The following is a 24,012-nucleotide window of genomic DNA, read 5'->3' on the forward strand; positions in this document are numbered from 1 at the left end:
CTCAACGACTCAGTGTCAAGTTACACTGCACCACAGTCTACCACCCACAAGCGAACGGTCTGTGCGAACGTTTTCACAGATCGCTTAAGGCCACACTGAGGGCCAGCCTCCAAGACGCTGGATGGGCAGACAAGCTGCCGTGGGTCATGTTGGGCCTTCGCACGGCCCCCAAGGAAGATCTTCACTCTTCCGTGGCAGAGCTCGTTTATGGTCAGCCGCTGCGAGTGCCAGGGGATTTCCTGCCAACACAAACGGAGCCATGGTCTGCCTTACACCAGCTTATCAGTCACCAGGAAGCAACCAGATGTTTCGCGCTGGTTCCCACATCGCATCACAGGTTTCAGGACTCTCACGTTCCAGCAGAGCTGAAACAAGCCGACTACGTGTTCATCCGCCACGATGCTCACCGGGATCTGCTCAAGGCCCCATACACTGGTCCTTTCCGCGTGTTAGAGGCAGGAGACAAAACCTTCAAGGTGGATGTCGGTGGTAAACCGGACCACATTTCGATCGACCGTTTGAAGCCAGCACACCTGGACTATGACCGTCCCGTCGAGACCGCACAGCCACCGAGACGAGGTCGGCCGCCCACCGTCGTCATGCCAGAACAATTGCAACCACCCGCCAGACCGCCCGCCGTCCAACAGCTTCCGCTTCGGGAATACAGGAGTCGTTCTGATAGGCTTGTCAGGCCCCCTCACCATTTGACTTTTTCCGTTAGAGACAATTCTGGGGGGGCGCATGTGGCAGAGCCACTGAGGGACTCTGAACAACTGTACATAATTCCCTTTAACGATGTGTTAGCTACAGACTAAATCTGTACCATTGTATATACTATTTGCATGTACAGTGCGCGGTCCCTTTAAGAGCGCGGGCAAACGCGATGACGTCATGCCACTAATCACATGATCACCCAAACACGGGAAAAACGTGATGACATCATGACGCCATCCACGGGACCGCCGAGCAGTCCTCATGGAGCCTCCGACCTGTTAAGAGCTGTATTCATAGTTCTCTTGCATCAATCTGTTTAAACTCGTTAGTTTGACATTAGAACCCTTTTTGATTGATTGCCTGCGTCGAACTCAATCTCTAGATAGGAATTTGACCATTCCTACAATGGCACAAAATTGTTTTTGAAGCTCATCATCAATCTCATTTTAATTTTTTAACTTTCAGAAGATAAATTTTAATGCAGGATTTCAAAAACAATGTGGTTGAAAAGAGCATGGCACAGAATTTCTCTTTGAAGTATTTAAATGTTTCCAGCATTAGCTTCATTTCACACTAATTAGGACTTACGATAGCTTTTTGTAGATGAACATAATAATTTTAAATGTATAGATTGATAGATTTAGTTGAGCTACGAGGATTTAACAGATGCTTCCTGAAGTAAGGGTTTTTATTTATTGAGGCACCAAGTTAAAGGAACAAGCTCTATAGCGTTAGACACCACCAAGGTTGAAAAGAGTAGGATGAGAAGATGAGACCCAATTAAGAATTAATGGTTTGGTGACGCCACATTAAAATTTCAAAACCATGAGCTGTAGGAGGAAGGGCAGATTTAGGCTGGTGAGAAGTTCCATTGCTTTGAGGTCTGAGAAAAGGATGAATTACAGTAAGAGAGCCTGGATTTTCTACTTGGGTACACTCAATTTCTGAGTGTAAATCAGACAAATCCGAGAGACCATATGAGGCCTTAACAGACAGGTACCGTCATTGATCGTGCCATCCTTATTGGCGTATTTTAATTGCGGGTACACTTGTAACATATGGAACAGCCCTGTATCCCTTTAAATTTCTTAAATTTTCACTCCCACCCCTACTCTGCTCCCTATATTTGTCTAAATCTGCACCTGGAACTATGCATAATTATGAAAAGGAGCTGACCACATTCACACCTGTTTCTTACCATATGGGAGGAAATTGCGCCATAATATATTGATAAAATAGATAAAAAGAAGAAAGTTTTCAAACAAAAAATCCGAAGGCTAGAGGAGAGAGAAGGATCATCTATGAGAATGACAACGCTTTTCTTGTACACTGCTTAAGAGTGTGAAAGAGAGGTTCATAGAGCCTCCCCAGATAGTAAAACAATATTCATGTCTTGGGCAGAACTTTACAGAAAGTTAAAAGTGGTTGAGGGGAAAAGAAAAGTTTGGTACAAAAGAGGAAACCAAGCTTTTTTGAGTCAGTTTTAGGAGTGAGGGAGATATGCGACTTCCATTTCAGATCAGAGGAAATAGTGAGGCCAAGAACTAAGATTGAAGCCATCAAAGGTAAGAGGTGGTGGCCTAGAAATTCAGTTCGGACGCTATTGCGGCGCTAAAGTCGGGCGCTCGGCGAATTTAGCAGCCGCCGGAAAGTGCAGGCGAGCTCGCCGAAATTCAGTAGATTTGGCCAACTTTTTGGCCGAGCGCTGCAATAGGCGTTGGAACCCTGTGTTCAGGCGCTAATCCGGCGATGCGGCCTGATAACGCCGATTCCGGGCGCAGCGCAGGTGCGACCATGTGGTGAGTGTCAGCAGGCACCCTGACGCCGGCCAGCTCTTAAAGGGGGAAGGGTCAACTTTGACTGCAGCCACGCCCTGCATGCTGTAGCCCTGCAACTAGGCCTCAGGACTGGTTGTGTACCAAATCAACGCCTGGAGGTAATGGAGAGGGCCCGTGAAAGAGCCCAGCGGTTCTCTGACCATGCGCTGGGTGTGCTCCTTCATGGGGTACGCAAGAGAAGACGGGTCGTGTGCCCGGCTAGTGGCAGGAAGGCTCCCAGGAGCCAGTTCAGGGAGGCGTGGACCAAAATTGCCCGGAGGGTCTCCTCCAACTCCGATGTTCCCAGGAGTGCGGACCAGTGCCGCAAGAAATACAATGACCTATGTCGGCTGGTCAAGGTGAGTACCCTTTCCAGTGTCCCCCTCATCCTTGCATGTGCACCTCCCATTAGGGCCAAAGGGACATCAAAGGTCTAATGCCCAGCCCTCCTGCCGCTGCAATGGCACTTGCATGTTAATCAATAGCTCTTTCTGCACTTATCACACTGTCCAAGCTATTCCACCATGGGAGGCCTCACACACAGCAACAGGGCACCACACTGTCCAAGCTATTCCACCATGGGAGGCCTCACACACAGCAACAGGGCACCACACTGTCCAAGCTATTCCACCATGGGAGGCCTCACACACAGCAACAGGGCACCACACTGTCCAAGCTATTCCACCATGGGAGGGCTCACACACAGCAACAGGGCACCACACTGTCCAAGCTATTCCATCATGGGAGGACTCACACACACCAACGGGGCACCACACTGTACTTAGACACCCTCCTTTCTCTTGCAGGCCAAGCTGGCGAGGAACGCCAGGAGCCTGCGTGTCACTGGTGGAGGCCCTCGCGATTACCAGGAGCTAACGGTTCTGGAAGAGAGGGTGGCCCGACTCCTGCGTCACCCGGTGACTGGGCCTGTGGCGCTCGGCGACGCCGATCCTATACTGGAACCTACTGGTAAGGACAGGACCGGGTGCACCTCTCTCCTTGCCCTCGCGCATCAGATCTACATCCTTCCCCACTGGCCGAAAAATGCGCATAATGCACCAGTGCGGCCTCCCTCGCTGTCGGCCTGTCCTCACTCTAAAGCTACACTTGTGCCTTCCTGCTTTCAGCTGGTGAGGAGGAGGTGCTCCCTGAAGCCCAGACAGCCAGGCCCTCGGAGGAGGAGGACGTCGAGGAGCAGCAGGAATGCGCCACCTCGGGGGAACCCTCCTCCGCTCCAGGAGATGGCAATGAAGGGGAGACGTCTGGCGTGCCGGAGAGCCAGGGGGAGGCAGGGGAGGGGAGCCCCGAACCTGGTCCCAGTGGCATGGACGCACGCGGCAAGGCTCCGGCGGCACGCCAGCCTTCTGCCCAGAGGGGGGAGGTGGTGGAGGGGAGGGCAGAACCTGCTCCCAGTGGCGTGGCCGCACGCGGCAAGGCTCCGGCGGCACGCCAGCCTTCTGGCCAGAGGGTGGAGGCGCCCTCCAGTCCGGACTCGAACGTCGCCCAGGAGGTGCGCCTCCTGGACGAGATGCCGGCGGCGTCGGAGCGGCGGCACATCGAATTCATGGAGGTGGTGGCACAGATGCCTCACGCCATCGAAAGCCTCGCACAAAGTGTGGTGGCTTTCGGCCAATCCCAGGCCAGGGGGCTGGAGCAAATCGCAGCAGCGCACGCCAGGGGGGTGGAGCTCCTTGTGGCAGCGCATGAGAGGGGCGTGCAACAACTCGAGGCAGCGCAGCACGCCAGTCGCCAGCTGAGAGGTGCTGGGCAGACAATGGCACTGCAGATGCGGGCACATGCCGGCGCAGTTGGGGCACTGACTTCTGCCACCCTCGCACTGGCGCGGAGGCGTCGCCAGGCCAGCCGCCGCCCTGCTGCCGCACACCGGTCTGGCGACCAACAGTTTGGCGCGCTTGCTCCCCGGCCAGGCCGCCCGAGTGCACGTGTGTCTGGCGAGCAGCGCGCGCCTGGCATCACCCACCTTGTCCCCATTGGTGCAGGCGAGCCTGCCACTCCCCCAGCCAGGGTACAAGGAGCTGCTGCAGGCAGTGAAGAGGGCCACCCACAGCTGCAGCAGCCACCAGCCGGCCCCTCCCGGGCCCGCCCTCGTGTAGGCCGACCCCCAAGGGCATCTGGCGAGACGCCTTGTCGCCCTGAATATCCTTCCCCCAGCCTCGCCACAGCCTCACGGCCCAGCTTGAGGCGCAGCAGCAGGAGGGGCCGGGGCAAAAGACGGCTGTCGACGGACTCGCCCTCTCGCCACACCGAATAGAGTGTGGTGAGCGAGGGTTTGGGTGATGCGGGGGCTTCTGTTCTGGGGGGCATTATGTTGTTTGGTTTTATGGGGGTGTTTGTGTTGTGGGGGGGGCTTGTTTTTGTTAGGCCAGTGAGGAAGGCCATTTGGATGTTGATGTTTTGTTAGTCCTCTCCAGGTTTTGGGAGTGACAGAAGTTTGTGACTGTTTTTTGGGGGTCTTCTCTGTTTTGCTCTTCCATGTGGGAAGGGCCCTGAGTTTTTGAAATAAAGATGTTTATTTATTCACCATGTGCAGGTGTCATGTTTCAAGTGGTTGTTGGGTTAACCGGCTGAGGGCTTGCGGAGCGGCTGCCTTCAGCTGCGTTCAGTGGCCCAGGCCATTCCCTGACAGGGGGCCTAGAAGTGTCGAGCAATAAGCCCCCGGCGGACGGCCCTTGGACCTTGTCGCTCCCTCCTGGCCTGGTGCTCCTCCTCCTCAGGGTCCTCCTGCTCGTCCTCCTGAGGTGGTGGGCCAATGTCAGGTGGCAGTGCCTGAGTCCTGCGGATAGCCAGGTTGTGGAGCATGCAGCACACCACGACGAACTGGGAGACTCTATCCGGCGAATACTGAAGAGACCCGCCCGAATGATCCAGGCAACGGAACCGTTGCTTGAGGACGCCTATCATTTGCTCTATTAGGTTCCTTGTGGCTTGATGGCTTTCGTTGTATGCCAGCTCCGCTGGGGTCCTGGGCGCGCGGAGCGGGGTCATGAGCCATGTGCACAAAGGGTAGCCCTTGTCCCCGATAAGCCATCCCCTTGGTGGAGGCTGTGCCTGGAACATGTCAGCCACAGTAGTCTGGCGCAGGATAAAGGCATCGTGGCTGCTTCCTGGGAAGCGGGCATTGACAGCTAGGATGCGCTGCCTGTGGTCACACACCAGCTGCACATTTAGGGAATGGTAGCCCTTCCGGTTGCGGTATTGCTCGGCATTGTGGATAGGTGCCCGCATAGCCACATGCGTGCAGTCAATGGCGCCCTGCACCATGGGGAAGGCCGCGATCCTGGCAAATCCGACTGCACGCTGCTCCTGCTTGTGTTGGGTCATGGGGAAGGAGATGAATTGGTGCCTCCTCGCGAAAAGTGCTTCGGTGACCTGTCGGATGCAGCGATGCGCGGCGAACTGGGAGATGTTCACAATGTCCCCAGCAGCGGCTTGGAAGGAGCCGCTTGCATAAAAGCTGAGAGCCACCGTGACCTTCACTTCCACCGAGAGAGACGCCCTGGACATGAGCTGTGGCTGCAAATCTGCGTGAAGCAGCTGGCAGATCTCTCCAACCACCTCCCTTCTGAAGCGCAGCCTCTTAACACAATGCGCCGCAGTCATGGTGAGATATGAGACCTGCTCCCGGTATTGCCTGACTGGGTAAGGCCTACGTTGGCGACGCCTAATGGCCCCTCTGCGTCTAGGCATGCCTGGCCCTCTCTCAAAGCGTCTGCGAGCCCTTCGCACAAAATGTAGCAACTGAGGGTTGGCCCCCCATGCAGCCCCCATTACAAAGTTCCAAACAGCAAAATCACAAGGATGCAAATGTCAAAGCACTGGCTAGAAGCCAAAAATACCTCTCCTATGGTGTCCGAAATCAGTAATCTCTGTGCCTTGCTCTCTGTGCAGAAATCCAAAGCAGTAAAGTCATTGCAGCGAAATGGCTGGCTTTTATGGGTGAGTGGATGTGCCCTTTAATTAGCGCTCCCCGAATCCCACAGGGCCTCTGTTGAGTTCCATTTCACAGTTCTTAGCAGCGCCACGCCCACATCGGCCGGGCGCCACTGAATTTCCGGTTTGGGGCGCACAAACGGCGTTGCACGACGGAATGACGTCATAAGATGCGCGCGCAGCTGAGCGGGCGCTAACACTTTGCGCCGGCGCTAAAGCCCAGCTGAATTTCGGCGTAGGCGCAGGTCCGGCGGTGCCCGGCCGCTAAGTGGATAGCGCCGGAAATCTGGCGCTAACGGCTGGCGCAAACAGCTGAATTTCTAGGCCGATATCTATTGTTTGGATTAGCAAGTGATGTCAAGAATTGGGGAGGAAAATTCAGTTGGTTGCGCCTCCCGTTAGCGCCTTAAGAGGGCGCTAACAGGACGCAAAGCAACCAGCGCCTGGGCGCGGCACTGCCCACGCCTCCCGCAAAATTCAGCGGCAGGTTAGTGGTGGCGCTAACTGGTAGCACCCTGCGGCGCTGTGCCGCTGGCAATGACGTCATTGGTGTGTGCAGCGCCCCGCTCACGCCCCGGCCACGACCTTCGGGAGCGCCCCCTGACTTACCGCCGGACGCTATGTCTGACGGGGTCAGGGGGGCCTACCTGCGGCTGAGGAGGCGCAATTTAAAGATGAGGTGCGGGGCGGCCATTTTTGTTGCTGGCCGCCTGCCAGCACCTGCCTGTGCTCCCGTCCCAGACCTCCTGAAATGCCCCCCCTCCCCCCCAACGCGGAGTGCTGGCTGCGCTCCAAGAGCCCGGCACTTCTCTTGAGTGCCGGGCTCTTTTGCCTGCACTCCCAATCCCCGGGGGCCCAGCTGGGCCCCAGGTCGCGCTGCACAAGGCCCCTCCCCTTTAAGAAGGGGAGGAAGGCCTGCAATACAGCGGCGCGATGTGGCACAGCGTGTGGCACTGCGGCACATAACGCCGCAATATTGACTCACAGCGCCCCAAGAGGGATGCAGGGCACTTCCAGTAGTGCCCCGCTTCCCTCTTGAGGCACGACCACTCAATTTCCGGCGCAGGGGTGCTAATTTTTCTGGGGCACTACTCAATTTTTAGCCCTTGGTCTTTAAAGAGTTAAGGGAAACAACATTTTCGTCACCCCATTGATAGACATGGGTGTGTGGGTAGTAATCATCCTCCTTGTATTTACAGGCTGACATCAAAGCTGGAAATCTAATTAGAAGTAAAAAGGCAATGAAAAAGGAAACAACCACAAAGGCAACTCGAGGTACAGTAGTTTTATTTAACACACATATTGAAAACCATACTATGAAATTATTGTTTTACTCTTTATTCCTTTTAACCCTTCAAGTCACAATGACTGATAAAGCTGCAACACCCCACAATATTTTGGTGCAGAAATTAAAAGCAATAACCAAAAATTCCAGCAATATAAAAACTCATGATTTAACTCCATTTTTATCTTTCTAGGTATTAAAGCAGAAAGTTGGCTGCACTGAATTGAAAGTGATCACTTTGTATTTCTGTACTGCTCACGTTCTACCTGTTCCTCTCCACCATGATGTCACTGCACTGCGCTGCACGGCAGGGTATCTGAAAGAACGTCTGCCATTTTGTGTTTATCTCAGTACAGGTCATGAGTTTGAGATTTCTGCTGTGATTTCGCAGAGTGGGACTCTGTGACTACGGCAGGAAGATCAGTTTTGAAGAATAAAAGCAAACTGCTGCTGCAAATGAGCCTTCAACCTTTCTTTAGAATAGAAGGTTTAGAATAATGGGAAAAGAATATGTTTTACTTTCAGGAAAATCCACGGTTTATCTTCCTGTTGGTTGATATTTCAGATTAAATCCACAGATGCATTTGTGGAAGACGCTGAACTGTATTATTTTTAAAATATAATCTATGCAGTAGTTTGTGAGAAGTCACTGCTGTCACGTATCAGGGAGTTTGCAAGAGAGGGCATGTTGTAGGCATGGGCGGATTAACACATGGGCCAACAGGGCCCGTGTCCAGAGGCCCCATTCAATTATGGGGGCCCCAGTAAAACTCACCATAATGCAGAAAAACTGTACACAATCGCTGGATCAAAATATTCTAGCATTTAAAATTGTGGTTATGATTTGCTTTATTATTAAAGCTGTGTGTAAACATTCTAAGAGCCTATTTTGTCATGCCTTTTAGTACATGTTTGAGTTTTAATGGGTTGGCAGGGGTTATGTGGGGGGTGGGGAGGAGCCCCAAATGTTCTTTGTGCCCAGGGCCCTAATAATTCTTAATAAGGCCATGAAATTGCACTGTAGGATAATAGCCAATCCCTTTATTGTAAATGGGTTAACGCTTCACAAAGAGAGAAATTTTAGACAAAGCCATTAAAAGTATTCTAGCATCCCACTGTATAATTCAAGGCTTCATTTTTTTTTAAAACAGATCTCTGTAGAACACCCCAGCAAAAATCTTTCATATTCCATAAAATGGCCCTTTGAAGTTTTTTTTTAGATTTTTTGCGTTATTTCCTTTTGAATATGTAATTTTTCAATTTTAGTTATTACTTTTTCAAAGTTGTTTTGTGGTTTTAGCAACAGAAAAAACAATGATGGGGTCATGATACATAATGAAACTTTTCTGGGAGGGATGAGTTTGCATCCAGTGGGAAGTCTCCATTTCTTAACAGCAGGATCCCAAATGAATTTCCAAATCTCAATTATGAACCAGAGTTTTCTGGTGCCCTGGCACTGGTAACTGGATAACACTGAGGATATCTTGAGAATGAAAATGTCAGGAAACTGCCAAGATAAAATTGGAGAGCATTTAGAAATGCATGAGTTAATCAAGGACAGCTGGCATGGATTTATTAAAGGCATCTGATTTATTTTAAGAAGTGACTGATTGGATAGATAACAGGAATGCAGTAGATGTATCATAGAATCATAGAAATTTATGGCACAGAAGGAGGCCATTCAGCCCATCGTGTCTGTGCCAGAGAGCCTCGTTATAGTAATAGCAGCGAGCTGCGGGCAACCCCAACTAGCTTTCCAATCCAGGCCTTTCCAATTTCCACAGGTAAGTCTGGGTTTGGGGAAAACAAATGGGAGGAGGGCAATGGCGGGGTAGCAGGGGCCTGCAGGTTGGAGTATATATGGATTGTCAGAAGGTGCCTGATAAGGTGTCTCACAAGAAGCTCGGTAGTAAAATGTAGGCGTATGATATAAGAGGAAACGTAGCACTGCAGATATAAAGTTAGGGTTGACGGACAGGAAATGAAGAGACAGAGTGTTGCTCGGACTGGAGAATTGTTGATAGTGGCATGTCCCAGGGACTACTGCTGAGTCCACTATGGTTCTTGGTGTATATAGTTAATTTGGACTTGGGTATAGGGAACACAATCTCAAAAGTTACTGATGACACAAATGTAGTGAGAAGGACTATGAAAGACATCAGTTAGTGGCATGGACCATCAGGTGGTAGATGCGACTTAATGTGGATAAGTGTGAGGTAATATATTTTGGGATAAAGAACAAGGAATGTGAGTATACCCTCAATGGAAAGACACCGAAGGGTCTAGATGAACCAAAAGACCTAGCAGTTCAATAATAATTCTCTGAAAGTGCGAGTACAAAAGAAAGAAAGACTTGCAGTTATATAGTGCATTTCACGACCACCGGACATCTCAAAGTGTTTTACAGCCAATGAAGTACTTTTTTTTTTAAGTGGATTCACTGGTGTAATGTGGGAAACGCAGCAGCCAGTTTTGCGCACAGCAAGGTCCCACAAACAGCAATGTGTGATAATGACCAGATAATCTGTTTTTGTTATGTTGGTTGAGGGAGAAATATTGTCCAGGACAACGGGGATAACTCCCCTGCTCTTGTTCGAAATAGTGCCGGGGGATCTTTTACGTCCACCTGAGAAAACAGACGGGGACTCGGTTTAACGTCTCATCCGAAAGACGGCACCTCCGACAGTGCAGCACTCCCTCAGCACTGCACTGGAGTGTCAGCCTAGCTTTGTGTGCTCAAGTCCCTGGTAAATGTACAGGTAAATAAAGCCCCAAAAAAGGCCAATAGAATTTTGGGTTTTATAAATAAAGGCATAGAGACAAGAGTAAAGGCCACAGCTACAGTAGTGTGTGGAATTTTGGGCATCCCATCATGGAAAGGACACTAAAGCCATACAGACTGTATAGTGTGATGATGCTGCAATAGTTATGAGGAGAGTCTTGAGCTACTGGGACTATTTCCAATGAAGCAGAGATAGTTAAGAGATTTAATAGAGGTTTTTAAACTTATGAAAAATTTTGAGAGTGATTGGGGGATGACTATTTCCTCTGGTTAGGAAGTCAATGACAAGGGGTTATCCACTTAAAATTGTCATTAAGAGAGTGAGGAGAGAGGTTAGGAAAAATTTCTTTACACAAAGGATTGTTGGATCATGGAATGCTTTGCCACAGGGAATGGTTGAGGCTTCTTTTAAGGGAAGTGTGGATAAATATTTGAAGCAGAGCAAGATACAAGGTTAAATCACGTTTCAGCAGTTGGTCACACCACAGGCAAAGGTTGGACAGGCAGAAAGGGAAGGGGTGACCAACAGGCAGAGTACTAGGAGCAGGCAGGTAGTGCAGGAGTCCCCTGTGGACATCCCCCTCTCAAACAGATACACCACTTTGAGTACTGTTGGGGGGGATGGCTTTTCAGAGGAAGGCAGCAGCAGCCAACTTCCTGGCACCAGGGGTGGCTCTGCTGCACAGGACGGGAGGAAAAAGAGGGGTAGCGCTATAGTAATAGGGGATTCTATTGTAAGGGGAATAGATAGACGTTTCTGCGGCTGCAAACGAGACTCCAGGATGGTGTGCTGCCTCCCTGGTGCAAGGATCAAGGATGTCTCAGAGTGGCTGCAGAACATTTTGGAAGGGGAGGGTGAACAGCCAGTTGTCGTGGTGCATATAGGTACCAATGATATAGGTAAAAAACGGGATGAGGTCCTAAAAGCTGAATATAGGGAGTTAGGAGGTAAATTTAAAAATAGGACCTCAAAGGTAGTAATCTCAGGATTGCTACCAGTGCCACGTGCTAGTCAGAATAGAAATAGAAGGATATTTCAGATGAATACGTGGCTAGAGGAATGGTGCGAGGGGGAGGAATTCAAATTCCTGGAACATTAGAACCGGTTCTGGGGGAGGTGGGACCAGTTTAAACCGGACGGTTTGCACTGGGCAGGGCCGGGACCGATGTCCTAGGGGGAGTGTTTGCTAGTGCTCTGGGGGAGGGTTTAAACTAAAATGTCAGGGGGTTGGGAACCTGAGCAGCGGGACAGAGGAAAGGGAAACAAGGATAAAAGCAAAAGATAGGAAGGAGAAAAACAAAAGTGGCAGTCAGAGAAATCAACGGTTTAAGTCAAACATGGCCACATTAAATAATAATTCTAATAGGTCTAAGAGCGTTAAAAAAACAAGCCTGAAGGCCTTGTGTCTTAATGCAAGGAGCATTCGTAATAAGGTGGATGAATTAGCTGCGCAAATAGAGGTAAACGAATATGATTTGATTTGGATTACGGAAACATGGCTCCAGGGTGGCCAAGGCTGGGAACTCAACATCCAGGGGTATTCAATATTCAGGAAAGATAGGCAAAAAGGAAAGGGAGGTGGGGTAGCATTGCTGGTTAAAGAAGGGATTAACACAATTGTAAGGAAGGATATTAGCTCTGATGATGTGGAATCTGTATGGGTAGAACTGAGAAATACCAAGGGGCAGAAAACGTTAGTGGGAGTGGTATATAGACCTCCAAACAGTAATGCGGAGGTTGGGGATGGCATTAAAAGGGAAATTAGAGAAGCATGCAAAAGGGCACAGCAGCCATCATGGGTGACTTTAATCTACATATAGATTGGGCTAACCAAATTAGTAACAATACTGTGGAGGAGGAATTCCTGGAGTGTTTACGGGATGGGTTCCTGGACCAATATGTCGAGGAACCAACCAGAGATCAGGCCATCTTAGACTGGGTATTATGTAACGAGAAAGGATTAATTAGCAATCTTGTTGTACGAGGCCCCTTGGGTCGGAGCAATCATAATATGATCGAATTCTTCATTTAGATGGAGAATGAAGTAGTTGACTCAGAGACTAGGGTCCTCAATTTAAATGAAGGAAACTACGATGGTCTGAGGCGCGAGTTGGGTAGGATTGATTGGGGAATGTCACTCAAAGGGTTGACGGTGGATAGGCAATGGCAAACATTCAAAGACCGCATGGATGAACTACAGAATTTGTTCATCCCAGTTTGGCATAAAAATAAAACAAAAAAGGTGACTCAACCGTGGCTAACAAGGGAAATTAGGGATAGCATAAGATCCAAGGAGAGGACATATAAATTGGCCAGAAAAAGCAGTAAACCTGAGGACTGGGAGCAGTTTAGGATTCAACAAAGGAGGACAAAGGGATTAATTAAGAAGGGGAAAATAGAATATGAGAGTAAGCTTTCAGGGAACATAAAAACTGACTGTAAAAGCTTTTATAGATATGTAAAGAGAAAAAGATTGGTGAAGTCAAGTGTAGGTCCCTTGCAGTCAGAATCAGGGGAATTTATAATGGGGAACAAAGAAATGGCAGACCAATTAAATACATATTTTGGTTCTGTCTTCACAAAAGAGGACACAAATAGCCTCCCAGAGATGTTGGGGAACATAGGGTCTGATGAAAGGGAGGAACTGAAAGAAATCAGTAGTTGTAGGGAAATGGTGTTAGGGAAATTGATGGGATTGAAGGCCGATAAATCCCCAGGGCCTGATAATCTACCTCCTAGGGTACTTAAGGAAGTGGCCCTAGAAATAGTAGATGCATTGCTGATCATCTTCCAACATTCGATGGAATCTGGAACAGCACCTATGGATTGCAGGGTAGCTAATGTTACCCCACTATTCAAAAAAGGTGGTAGAGAGAAAACGGGGAATTACTGACCAGTAAGCCTGACATCGGTAGTGGGGAAAATGCTAGAGTCCATTATAAAAGATGTAATAGCAGAGCACTTGGAAAACAGTGACAGGATCGGACAAAGTAAACATCGATTTACAAAAGGTAAATCATGCTTGACTAATCTACTGGAATTTTTTGAGGATGTAACTGGTAAAATAGATAAAGGAGAACCAGTGGATGTGGTGTATTTGGACTTTCAGAAGGCTTTTGATAAGGTCCCGCATAAGAGATTAGCATGTAAAGTTAAGGCACATGAGATTGGGGGCAAGGTATTGACTTGGATAGAGAACTGGTTGGCAGACAGAAAGCAAAGAGTTGGAATAAACGGGTCTTTTTCCGAGTGGCAGGCAGTGACTAGTGGGGTACCACAGGGATCGGTCCTTGGACCCCAGCTATTCACGATATATATTAATGATCTAGACAAGGGAACTAGATGTAATATCTCCAAATTTGCAGACGACACAAAGCTGGGTGGGCGTGTGTGCTGTGAGGAGGATGCCGAGAAACTCCAGGATGATTTGGACAGGTTGGGTGATTGGGCAAAAGCATGGCAGATGCAATATAATGTGGATAAATGTGAGGTTATTCACTTTGGTGGCAAAAACAGGAAGGCAGATTATTATCTGAATGGCAATAGATTGGGAGAAGGGGAAGTGCAACGAGACCTGGGTGTCCTTGTGCACCAGTCGCTGAAGGTAAGCATGCAGGTGCAGCAGGCGGTTAAGAAGGCAAATGGTATGTTGGCCTTCGTAGCGAGAGGGTTTGAGTACAGGAACAAGGATGTCTTGCTGCAGTTGTACAGGGCCTTGATGAGACCACATCTTGAGTATTGTGTGCCGTTTTGGTCGCCTTATCTGAGGAAGGATATTCTTGCCATGGAAGGAGTTCAGCGAAGATTCACCAGGCTTATACCTGGGATGGCAGGAATGACGTATGAGGAGAGATTGGGACGATTGGGCTTGTACTCGCTGGAGTTTAGAAGAATGAGAGGGGATCTCATTGAAACTTATAAAATTCTGACAGGACTGGACAGACTAGATGCAGGAAGGATGTTCCCGATGGTCAGGGAGTCCAGAACCAGGGGTCACAGTCTAAGGATAAGGGGTAGGCCATTTAGGACAGAAATGAGGAGGAATTTCTTCACCCAGAGAGTGGTGAACCTGTGGAATTCTCTACCACAGAAGGCAGTAGAGGCCAATTCATTAAATATATTCAAGAAGGAGTTGGATATATTTCTTAAGGCTAAAGGGATCAAGGGGTATGGGGAGAAAGCAGGGACCGGGTACTGAAATTGGATGATCAGCCATGATCGCATTGAATGGCGGAGCAGGCTCGAGGGGCCGAATGGCCTACTCCTGCTCCTATCTTCTATGTTTCTATGTTTCTATCAAGAAAGCAGGACAGTGGGATTACTTTTGGAATGCTCCAGCAATGAGCCGGCAGAGACATGATGGGCCGATTGGCCTCCTTCTGTGCTGTAAATGTGTATGACAGGTCGAGCGGCATCATTGTACAAACAAAGTCTTCTGTCGGTCATTTCTCCTTCTACATCTAGCTACATACTGTGTTTTCATTATCAACAAATGAACAGGAAATGAAGCCCTGAATAGAGTATTTTTATGAAACTGTCAGAAATCCTCTTAGTTGTCACTCGTGCAGTGCTCATGTGCTTTACATTGCCTTCTTTAACAGCACAACTTCAGCAAGGATATAATGGAACAACATTAGCAGGGAGAAATTCAGTTGGTTGCGCCACCCGTTAGCGCCTTAAGAGGGCGATAAGTGGGGCGCAAGCTAGCTCGCGCCCGGGCGCGGCAAGACCTGCACCTCTCGCGAAATTGAGCGGACATTTAGCGGCGGCGCTAAACCGCAACGCCCGCTCAGCTGCCCACGCAGATCCTGATGTCATTTCATGGTGCAACGCCCTTGGGGCGCCCTGAACCGGAAATTCAGTGGCGCCCCCCTCCTTTCCGCCTGTCGCTCCCAGCGACTGGTTGACTGGAACGGTTCCCAGTCGTTGTGGGGCTGGGGGGGGGCGCTATTTAAAGGGGGCTCTTCCTGGCTTCTTTGTGGTAGCCATTTTTGGACCATTCCTTCTGTGAGAGAGAGAGAGATTTGCAGAAAGTCAAAGGGAGAGAGCTTTCTGCATTGAGTCAGCGCTCGCTGAGGTACTTTTGGCTTCTGACCAGAACTTTGTAGTTGGTTTGCTTTTTCACTGGCATACCCTTGAGTGGCCACATACTATGGGGGCTGCAATGGGTGGGAACTTTGGGCTTCTCCATTACATTGAGAGGGCACAGAGGCACAGAGAGAGAGTGCCAATCATGGCCAGACGGAGGAGGGCCAACAGGCGTCGGCACACGAGACCTTACCGTCCCAGGATTTTCCGCCAACAGTTCTCATACCTCAATATGTCTGAGGAGCGATTCAACAAGGAGGTGGTCACTGAGCTCTGCCACCTGCTTCAGCCAGATCTGCAGCCTCAACTGAGGAGCAGGACGTCTCTGTCGGTGGCAGTGAAGGTCACAGTGGCTCTCAACTTCTATGCCACCAGCTCCTTTCAATCTGCTACTGGGGACATTGCCAATATCTCCCAGTTCGCGGTGCATTGCTGCATCCGTCAAGTACCGAATGCCCTCTTTAAAAGGAGACGTCAGTACATCTCCTTCCCCATGACCCCAGACAAGCAGCAAGAGCGCGCGGTGGCATTTGCAAGAATAGCGGGCTTCCCCATGGTCCAGGGTGCCATTGACTGCACGCATGTGGCTTTGCGGGTGCCACAAGAGAATGCCGAGGATTACCGCAACTGGAAGGGGTTCCATTCATTGAACGTCCAGTTGGTCTGTGACCACGGACAGCTGATAGTCGCTGTCAATGCCCACTTTCCAGGCAGCAGCCACGATGCCTTCATCCTGCGCCAGACTTCTGTGGCAGACCTTTGAGGCCCCGGCTCACTCGGGAGGCTGGCTTCTCGGGGACAAGGGCTATCCTCTGTGCACCTGGCTGATGACCCTGCTCCGTTCGCCCAGCACCCCTGCTGAAGAACGATACAATGAGAGCCATCAAGCGACCAGGAACATCATTGAGCACACAATCGGCGTGCTCAAGCAACGGTTCCGGTGTCTGGACCATTCCGGAGGAGCCCTTCAGTACTCACCTGAGCGAGTCTCCCATTTCGTTGTTGTGTGCTGCATGCTGCATAACCTGGCAATCCTCACGACTCAGCCACTGCCACCAGACATTGGAGCACCAGCAGAGGAGGAGGAGGAGGAGGAGCAGCAGCACCAAGACGGGAGGGAGGCACAAAGTGCAAGGGCCGTCCGTCAGCGGCTTATAGCAAGTTGATTCTAGGCCCCCTCTGAGGGAATGGCTTCTGCCATTCAAAGAACATGAATGGAACCATGCCGCAACCCCTAAGCCGGTCAAGGCAACAAATAGTTCAAAGAGCAAACATGCACATTCTGAATAAAGATACTTCTTTATTTAACAAACTGTGTGCCCTTCCCGCATGACAAAGTAATAGAGAGAAACCCCAAAAAAAGCAGTCAGTCACATAACTGGCTCTCACAACCTGGAGACAATGACCAAAACAGTAACCAAAAAATGACCACGACCCTCGGCCTTCAATAAAACATTTAACAGCATTTTGCCACACCTCCTACTTTTTGCCCTTCGAGGGTGATCTGCTTCGCTTGCGAGATTCGCCCCTTCCCACCCTGCAGCTCCTCCGCAATGGGACCCCAGTGGCTGCAGCAAGGCTGGGGGAAGGCTGCTGAGTGTCAGAAACTGAAACTGCAGATGCCCTTGAGGGACGGCCTGGACCAGCTCTGGGCCTAGAGGGCCCGGCTGCTGACTGCTCCAACTCTGCATGGGCGGCAGCGGTCTGTCCTACAGGTGGTGGCAGCTGCAGTGGAGAAGTGACAGTGTTGGCAGCAGGAATGCTGTCATCCTGAGACAGGACAGCAACTCCCTGTTCGGACGACACACTGGCACTCCCATGGGGCAGCACTGCAGCATGCGGAGCAATCTGCTGAAGCACAGACTGCTGGCCTGCTGTGGCGCGGTGAGGGCCCCGGCGATTCGTGCCCGATCCAGCGAGGGTGGCAGCAATCAGTGCTCGTGTGGCCTCAATCTGCGTCTGCATGAGACCAGCCACTGACTGCATTGCAGCACTAAGCACTTATGTGGCAGCCGCCTGTGCTGCGCCGAAGTCCTGGAGACTCCTTGCCTGTGCTGCGCCGGCGTCGTGGACAATCCTTGCCTGTGCTGCACCGACGTCCTGGACAATCCTTGCCTGTGCTGCGCCGAAGTCCTGGACACTCCTTGCCAGTGACTCAATGGATTCGGGCATCCTTGCCACTGCAGCCATGAGCTCAGTGTGCCTGTGCTCCGCCTAGGCGCTCATTTCAGCGAGGAGCTGCACCTCTTCTGCGCTCACTGTAGCAGGACTTGAGGCCAGATTCTCCCTCCGGGGAGAAGGCCGCCGAGCTTCCCTACCGCCGCCCCCCCCCCCCCGCGTTGCTGCAGCCCGCTGGGCCCCAGAGCTTCACCCTCCTCAGACCATTCCCCCCTGCTCCCCTCCAGGGAAGACGTGTCCCCATTATGGCCATGGGTTGCCTCGGTAGAGGGTGGCACTGATGGTCCGGCTTCCTCCTCGTTGTCACCTTCAGAGTCACTCACAGTGGCAGCTTGAGGGCCCGCCTCCTCACTTGGCGAATCAGCATCTGAAAGCAGGGAGGTACAAGAGTGGCTTTAGCATGAGGACAGGGTGGCAGCGAGGGAGGCATGAGTGCTGCAATGTACTGTATTTGTTCGATAGTGGCAAAGGATGCTGGTGTGATGCACAAGTGGAAGGAGAGAGGTCAAAAAGGTGATGACCTTACCATTGCTGTCCATAACGGGGTCAGCATCTCCAGTGGCGACGGGGCCAATCATCCGGCCTGCCATAATCCGCTGGACTCGCTGCTCCAGATCGGTGAGGGCTTGAAGGTGAGGCCGGCCTCCCCCGGTCCATTGCTGCTGCCTCCTGTTATGCGCCAGCTTGCCCTGCAAGACAAAGGACAGGCTCTGAGTACAGTGTGAAGCCCTGATCTTGGCTGCACTGCCTCCCATGGTGGAATAGCCCTTACAGTGTGAAGCCCTGATCTTGGCTGCAATGCCTCCCATGGTGGAATAGCCCTTACAGTGTGAAGCCCTGATCTTGGCTGCACTGCCTCCCATGGTGGAATAGCCCTTACAGTGTGAAGCCCTGATCTTGGCTGCACTGCCTCCCATGGTGGAATAGCCCTTACAGTGTGAAGTCCTGATCTTGGCTGCACTGCCTCCCATGGTCGAATAGCCCTTACATTGTGTAAAGTGCTGAATGTGCGTGTGAGTTTCCTGAAAGGGCCATAGGTGTTGGATGAGGGCTGGGCATTGGGGCTTTCAGGATCCTTTGGCCATAAAGTGAGGTCGACATGCAGGGATGCAGAGGATTCTGAAAAGGGCACTCACCCTGACGACCCAAGTGAGGTCGTTGAACTTCTTCCTGCATTGCACAGGGGTCCTAGGCACCATGCTGCTGGAGGTCACTCTGTGAGCCACCTCCCTCCAAGCTTTGCGATAGTCGTTGGGCAGCGGCCTCCTGCCACTGTCCGGGAACAGGATAGATCGCCTGCGCTCCACCGCGCCAACCAGAACCTGCAAGGCCCCCTCGCTGAACCGCTGCGCTCGCTCCCTGGCCCTCTCCATGGTCCTAGGCTTAAGAATGTGGCAGCAGGTCTGTCCAGGCCGAGAATCAGGGCTCCGATGCGCAGGGTGTGGCTGCAATCCAAGATCGAACCTCCCCTTTAAGAGCTGACCGGCGCCAGTGTGTCTGCGTGCAATCGCTAACTGGCTGCACCTGCGCTGCGCCCGCCCTCGGTGGTAGCACCTCGCTTCTCCGGCTTAGCACCTTAAGACAGTCGAGCAGCGCCTGTTTTAGCGCTCCAAGCACCTCCTGGGGCGAAGCAGGCCAATTTACCAGTAGGTGGCGATAATTTGCGCCGGGCGCAAAATTTCGCGCCCGCCCAATACTTACGCCCCAAACGGGGCGATACCGAATTTCTCCCCCTGGCACTCTTATGATGGCATCATATTGTGTAACCTGAAGTTTCATACTTACAAGCTAAACACTCCTGACACCAGTGCCCCTTTCTGAGCACATAATTTTGAGGAAAACAGCATATTTTAATATCAAATGATCCTGGATTTCTTTTCGTGAGCAGACATCAAGGACTTATCACAGTTAATTTCACCAGTACAGGTATTTTTGCACTTTCACTGGGGAGCACTCTTAGGCCATCTTAATGAAGTGGTAAAGGCTGTATTATTTCCCTTTATCATCACTGGTTCCAAAGATATCAAACAAGATGAGGATGACAACTGGGGGAGAGGGGAGGTCGGCAGAAGTATCAGTGCACATCTTTCTAGAATGATAATACAAGACACCGTACAAATATTACACAGTAAATGGTGATATATTGCAGCTCTCTATTTAGAGCAGAGTCCTAGAACAATGCAAAACGCTAAACTTATAGAGCATATGAGCATGGGAGAAAAATACTGAGAGTGACCTTCAAGGTTTAATAATCAGTTTGTTTGTCCCACCTTGGAATAAAGCAGCACTGCAGCCCCTTGTCTTTTACAGATGTACAGAAGGTCGATCCCTATACACTCATGGAGAACAGCAAGTGGACTTTCAAGATGAATGAAAACAAGCTAATTCCAGCCATCAATTACATCCTAAATGAGAGCCGTGTTTAAATAAGCCATGTTTCAGTGAACCTCTAATCCTTACTTTTATAACCTGTCTGTTTTACTCAGTAAATGTATAATATCCATATTACAACTCAAAATAGCAGGGCTGGAAACCAACTACTAATACCACTCTTTTACCCAGTAATTACCCCTAAATAACCAGCCCTTGCTGATTTTAGGCCTGATTTTCAACAGTGCCTCAAAAGCTTGTATTTCGATCACATCTCAAACTTACAGTGTGAGCTTATTCTGAGAACATTGCAAATGAAATATTTTTTCCCATGGCCTTTTTAAGTCCCCCTAGTCTACAGACTATTTCCAGAGCATGAGACCCAATTTTTGCAAATACTTCAGTCAAGCTGGCCACTAGGAGGTGTGAGAGAGGATCCTAGGTGACACACTATTTCAGTTACCCCGCTCCACCCCTTGCATTTTGGGAATTTGTCTGACTGTCACTCGGTATCGATCCATGACTGCACAGCCAACAACAGGATATGTTCCTTCGGTGCTGTATCCTTCTATGATTCTATGTTATCCTGTTGTAAATCACAGAGACAACCCCACATCCTGCCAGTGTTATGTTTTCAATACACTTTGTTGCACAGCTATGCAAGTCGCCATGTTAACATATTCATGTCCAAAGAATATGATAGTGATGCCACCAGATAGCAACGTGTTCTTCACCCTTAACATTCTCCTCAGTCCCAGATCAGCAGCAGTCACCTGTGCCAATAAAGATTTTAAAATCTTTTACTTTCCCAAATCAGTCCCAAACAAATTGAGAGGGGTCAAAAGTTTCTCAAAACTAAGTGAAATTATGAGTGATATCTCAGAAACAATTTCAACTGTTCAAAGAGATTCATTTGATTGTGTGACTTCAAAATAGGGGGATTTAGTTTACCTCTACCCTCCTCCATGTGCCATCCCTCATATCACAAAAATGTTACAAATACCAATTTTGGCAAGCACAATTGTATAACAAAGCACTTTTGCAACAACAAAATGTAAAAAGCATACAACTTTGTGATTAGGCATCCAATTTGAGAAAGGTCCTGTTGGCGGGTACAGGAGTTACTGCAAGTTGTGATTGGTACAGGATACAAAATCAAAACTAAAAGTTTAGCCTCGTATCGCCTCTAAATGTTCAGTTGGCCACATTTGGTCATTTAAAAAATCCAGATGTTTCCTCTAAGCATCCAATTTGATTTCTTTATGTAAAGTGTATATAATTGAGTATATGTAAAGCTGTTCAGTTAGACAAGTCGTTCCATCTCTGAAAAATTGCTGTGAATTATAACATGCACTCATGTTTGGTGTAGATTAGCTCGTCAATAAATGAATGAAGTGTTTTTCAAAACGTTTTGCAACCATTTTGTTTTCATTTTAACTGACGAGACGTTAATCCAAGACAAAAAAAACTACTTCCTGCTGATTAACATTTCCCGTGCATTGACTGTTAATATATTTCTAAACAAATTACAATTTCTAAAACCCAGCAAGCTATTTATTGATTTAGATTTTCCCTCACTGATGAAAAAGAAAAATAGTCAATTCCTTATCATACAACACGTGTGTAATTCTCTGACTACCATTTGTAATTATGAAATTGAAGTAGACTGCACTATGTGGATTATTATTAATAATGTACTATTGACTATTATGCATTTGACATAGAATCACCATTAATTGTATCTCTGAGGTCTCCAAAGCAGTTTGCATTTATTTTTGGTGAATGGTTCATTTTTTAAATTTCTTTCTAATGGCTTCCAGTCTTCTCTTAAGTTCTGAGCAGCTTTGTGTGCAGTCTATTAAGTGTTATTCCTTCTTCTGCCATGAGAAAATTCTTGTCTTACACAATAGTTCCTTCCTCTGCCTGTGTGTGTAGGTGAGGAAGGGCTCAACAGGGTCTTGGTGAAAAGCTGATAACCTTCAGGGGTCAGTGGAACACCCAGAAGTAAATTCTGAAGTGTTACAGTTATACATTTTTACTTCTTAAATGAACTGTTTCTCCAGTATATTAGAACATAAGAAAATAGATGACCAAGTGATGCAATAGGTTGTACATTGGCCTTTTATCTGTGTCATCTGGATTCAAATCTAACGCAGAATGACAGTAAGATCCTATATACATTAGATTTGGGCACTTCCATAAGAACATAAGAAATAGGAGCAGGAGTAGGCCATTTGGCCCTTCCACCCTGCTCTGCCATTCAATAAGATCATGGCTGATCTTCTACCTCAACTCCACTTTCCTGCACTATCCCCATATCCCTTGATTCCCTTAGTATCCAAAAACCTATGATCTCTGTCTTGAATATACTCAAGGACTGAGCAGCCACAGCCCTCTGGGGTAGAGAAAGAATCACAAGCCTCTGAGTGAAGACATTTCTCCTCATCTCAGTCCTAAATGGCTGACTCTTTATTCTGAGATGGTGACCCCTAGTCCCAGCCAGGAGAAACATCCTCCCTGCATCTACCCTATCAAGCCCCTTAAGAATTTTATCTGTTTCAATGAGATCACCTCTCATTCTTCTAAACTCTGGGAAATATAGGCCTAGTATACTCAATCTCTCCTCATAGGGCAATTCCCCTGTCCCAGGAATCAGTATAGTGAACCTTTGTTGCACTCCCACTAAGGTAAGGAGACCAAAACTGTACACAGTACATGAGGTGTGGTCTCACCAAGGCCCTATATAATTGCAGTAAGACGTCTTTACTCTTGTACTCCAATCCTTTTGTAATAAAAGCTAACACACCACTTGCTTTCCTAATTGCTTGCTGCACCTGCGTGTTAACTTTCTGTGATTTGTGTATATGAACACCCAGGTCCCTCTGAACACCAACATTTCCCAATCTCTCACCATTTAAAAAATACTCTGCTTTTCTGTTTTTCTTACCAAAGTGGATAACTTCACATTTCTTCACATTATATTCCATCTGCCACGTTCTTGCCCACTCACTTAACCTGTCTATATCCCTTTGCGTCCTCCTCACAGCTTACTTTCCCACCTAGCTTTGCCTCGTCAGCAAACTTGGATACATTACACTCGGTCCCTTCATCTAAATCATTAATATAGATAAGCTGAGGCTCAAGCATTGACCCTTGTGGCACTCCACTAGTTACAGCCTGCCAACCCGAAAATTACCCATTTATTTCTACTCTCTGTTTTCAGTCCATTAACCAAGCCTCAATCCATGCTAATATTTTACCCCCCAATCACATGAGCCCTAATTTTGTGTAATAACCTCTTGTGTGGCACCTTATCGAATGCTTTTTGAAAATCCAAATACACTACATCCACTGGTTCCATCTTTTCTACCCTGCTAGTTACACCCTCAAAAAACTCTTAACAGATTTGTCAAACATAATTTCCCTTTCATAAATCTGTGTTGACTCTGCCCAATCATATTATGATTTTCTAAGTGCCCTGTTACCACGTGCCTAATAATAGATTCTAGCATTTTCCCTACTACTAATGTCAGGCTAACTGGCCTATAGTTCCCTCCTTTCTCTTTCCCTCCTTTCTTGAATAGCGGGGTTACGTTTGCTACCTTTCAATCTGCAGGGACCATTCTGAAATCTAGGGATTTCTGGCAGATCAAAACCAATGCATCCACTATCTCTGTAGCCACTTCTTTAAAAACCCTAGGAGGTAGGCCATCAGGTCCAGGGGATTTGTCGACTTATAGTTGCATTAATTTCACCAATACTATTCCTTTACTAATACCAACTTCTTTAAGTTCCTCATTCTCACTAGACCCTTGGTTCCCCACTA

The 24,012-nt window shown here is 48.9% G+C and overlaps 1 protein-coding gene across 1 annotated transcript in view; it reads left to right on the plus strand.

Moving 5' to 3' along the window:
* LOC147115631 (palmitoyltransferase ZDHHC19-like) overlaps nucleotides 1–21,565 on the plus strand; it is an 86,601-nt gene extending 65,036 nt beyond the window's left edge. Inside the window, exons 8-9 of the mRNA XM_085989821.1 lie at nucleotides 7,682–7,757; nucleotides 20,073–21,565. Coding sequence (XP_085845947.1) covers nucleotides 7,682–7,757; nucleotides 20,073–20,242 — 246 coding nt within the window. The 3' untranslated portion in view covers nucleotides 20,243–21,565. The remainder of the gene's footprint in view (nucleotides 1–7,681; nucleotides 7,758–20,072) is intronic.
* Nucleotides 21,566–24,012: the final 2,447 nt, after the last annotated feature.

Source organism: Somniosus microcephalus, chromosome 6 (assembly GCF_052327205.1).
Source record: "Somniosus microcephalus isolate GS21.2 chromosome 6, FLI_Smic_1.0, whole genome shotgun sequence".
Taxonomy (NCBI): Eukaryota; Metazoa; Chordata; class Chondrichthyes; order Squaliformes; family Somniosidae; genus Somniosus; species Somniosus microcephalus.